This window comes from Procambarus clarkii, chromosome 73 (assembly GCF_040958095.1).
Source record: "Procambarus clarkii isolate CNS0578487 chromosome 73, FALCON_Pclarkii_2.0, whole genome shotgun sequence".
Taxonomy (NCBI): domain Eukaryota; kingdom Metazoa; phylum Arthropoda; class Malacostraca; order Decapoda; family Cambaridae; genus Procambarus; species Procambarus clarkii.
Genome location: NC_091222.1, coordinates 14,933,660 through 14,935,699, shown reverse-complemented (window position 1 = coordinate 14,935,699; position 2,040 = coordinate 14,933,660). Strand labels below are relative to the sequence as shown.

General features: G+C 40.7%; 1 protein-coding gene across 1 annotated transcript; it reads right to left on the bottom strand.

Moving 5' to 3' along the window:
- Positions 1 to 527: 527 nt before the first annotated feature.
- LOC138356611 (zinc finger protein 665-like) lies at positions 528 to 1,577 on the bottom strand. Its single transcript, XM_069312797.1, has one exon. It carries the CDS (start codon positions 1,575 to 1,577, stop codon positions 528 to 530), a length of 1,050 nt encoding a protein of 349 aa, XP_069168898.1.
- Between the last annotated feature and the right edge of the window lie 463 nt (positions 1,578 to 2,040).

Genomic DNA, 2,040 nt, shown 5'->3' with positions numbered 1-2,040 from the left:
CTAGTTCTTGCTTGGTCTATGAGGAGCATCTAATTTTCATTAAAGAACAAAATAATAAAATACCTTTAGATGCAGATGGTGAGTCCCAATATTATACCTAAAGATATTATGACCAAACCACACATCACAAAGTGAAGAAATGACAATGTTTTGGTCCATCCTGGAGCATTATCAAGTCATGTAATTACACAACTTGATAATGGTCCAGGATGGTCTATAACGTCATCGTTTTTTCACTTTCTGATGTGTAGTTTGGTCATCAAACCTTTAGATATTTATCTTTCAGAGTGAAGTATATTTCTCAAACAAAATATAACATAATCACCTCTGTAGGACATCCAACCGGCATGGTGATGGCACAATATTTTTATAATAAAGCTCTATTTCCAAATTGTATATTTGATTAAAGGTAAGTTAATGAACTACTATGTGCCATGTAGTACTCTATAGTACTTCAGCATTCTATAAATCACCTCTCATACTCAAAGTGTTTAGCCTATCACGTGAATGTATCATCTTGTGCCTCCTCATGCTTTGAAGCCACCCGAATCATTTGCCACACTCTGGAGAGGTTTGTCACCTGAATGCACTAACATGTGAGTCTTCATGTTTCTAAGACGTCTGAATCCCTTCCCACACTCTGGACATTCATGAGGTTTGACATCTGAATGCACTAACAGGTGCTGTATTATAGCTCCACGCCCTCTAAATTTTTTCCCACACTCCGCACATTCAAGAGGTCTTTCGAATTGTACATCTGCATGCCCCATCCTGTGAATCTTCATAATTGTAAGCTGTCTGAATCTCTTCCCACACTCTTGACACTTGTGAGGTTTATCACCCGAATGCACTAACATATGAACTTTGAAATGTCCACGATGGTTGAATCTCTTCCCACACTCTGGACACTTGTGAGGCTTGTCACCTGAATGCACTAACATGTGATGTTTCAGACTTCCAGGACGACTGTATACCTTCCCACACTCTGGACACTGGCGAGTTTTGTCATCTGAATGCACTAACATGTGTCGTTTCAGATTTCCAGGCCGACTGCATACCTTCCCACACTCTGGACACTGGTGCGGGTTATCACCTGAATGCACTAACAAATGAATCTTCACATCTCCAAGACGGCTGAATCTCTTTCCACACTCTGGACACTTGTGAGGTTTGTCAACTGAATGCACTAACATGTGATGTTTCAGATTTCCAGGACAACTGCATACCTTCCCACACTCTGGACACTGGTGCGGGTTGTCACCTGAATGCACTAACAAGTGATTTTTCACATCTCTAAGACGGCTGAATCTCTTCATACACTCTGGACACTGATAAGGTTTGTCACCTAAATGCACTAACATGTGAGCCTTAACGTGTCCATGCTGTCTGAATCTCTTCCCACACTCTGGACACTCGTGAGGTTTATCACCTGAATGCACTAACATATGCCTGCTCATACTGTCAGACCTGCACACCTTCCCACACTCTGGACACTGGCCAGTTTTCGCCTTCTTTATGACAGGTACAGTTTGGTTGCAGGTTTTCTCCTCTGGATCACTGCACGAGTGATGTTGCATGATGCGTCCGGGTGGAGCCTCAATTAATGTTGACGGTCAGGGAAGGCTTGAGTGTTGTTTCTCACACTTGGACTTAATGTGAGCACTTGGAGGTCACTCGTGGCGCTTTTTCTTTATTACAGGTGCAATTTGTGTGAAAGTCTTCTTTTAATGCTAATGTTTGAACAGCCACCAGCTGGTGTTTGTTGTTATAATGATGGCGATGGTCACCTAAGCGTTCCAATCTTTTTTTCTGGTTCATGTCCTTTATTTTCCTTCTTATTATTTGTAGTTTATGCCTCCATATTTAAAAGTTATATTTTTGCACATGATTTACAATCAGAGAATGTATTTTTATTTGTTTTTTTTAAATATTGAAGTACATATAATATCCTTTTTGAAGGAAATAGTTCTCTCATGGTGAATGCACGTCTAAGCAGGTGCCGAACTAGGTCTTGAGCTAGCGGGAGTTTCAAAATCATAT

Excerpts from the sequence above, each read along its gene's own strand:
- LOC138356611 (XM_069312797.1), bottom strand. The coding sequence starts at position 1,577 with ATGCAACATCACTCGTGCAGTGATCCAGAGGAGAAAACCTGCAACCAA.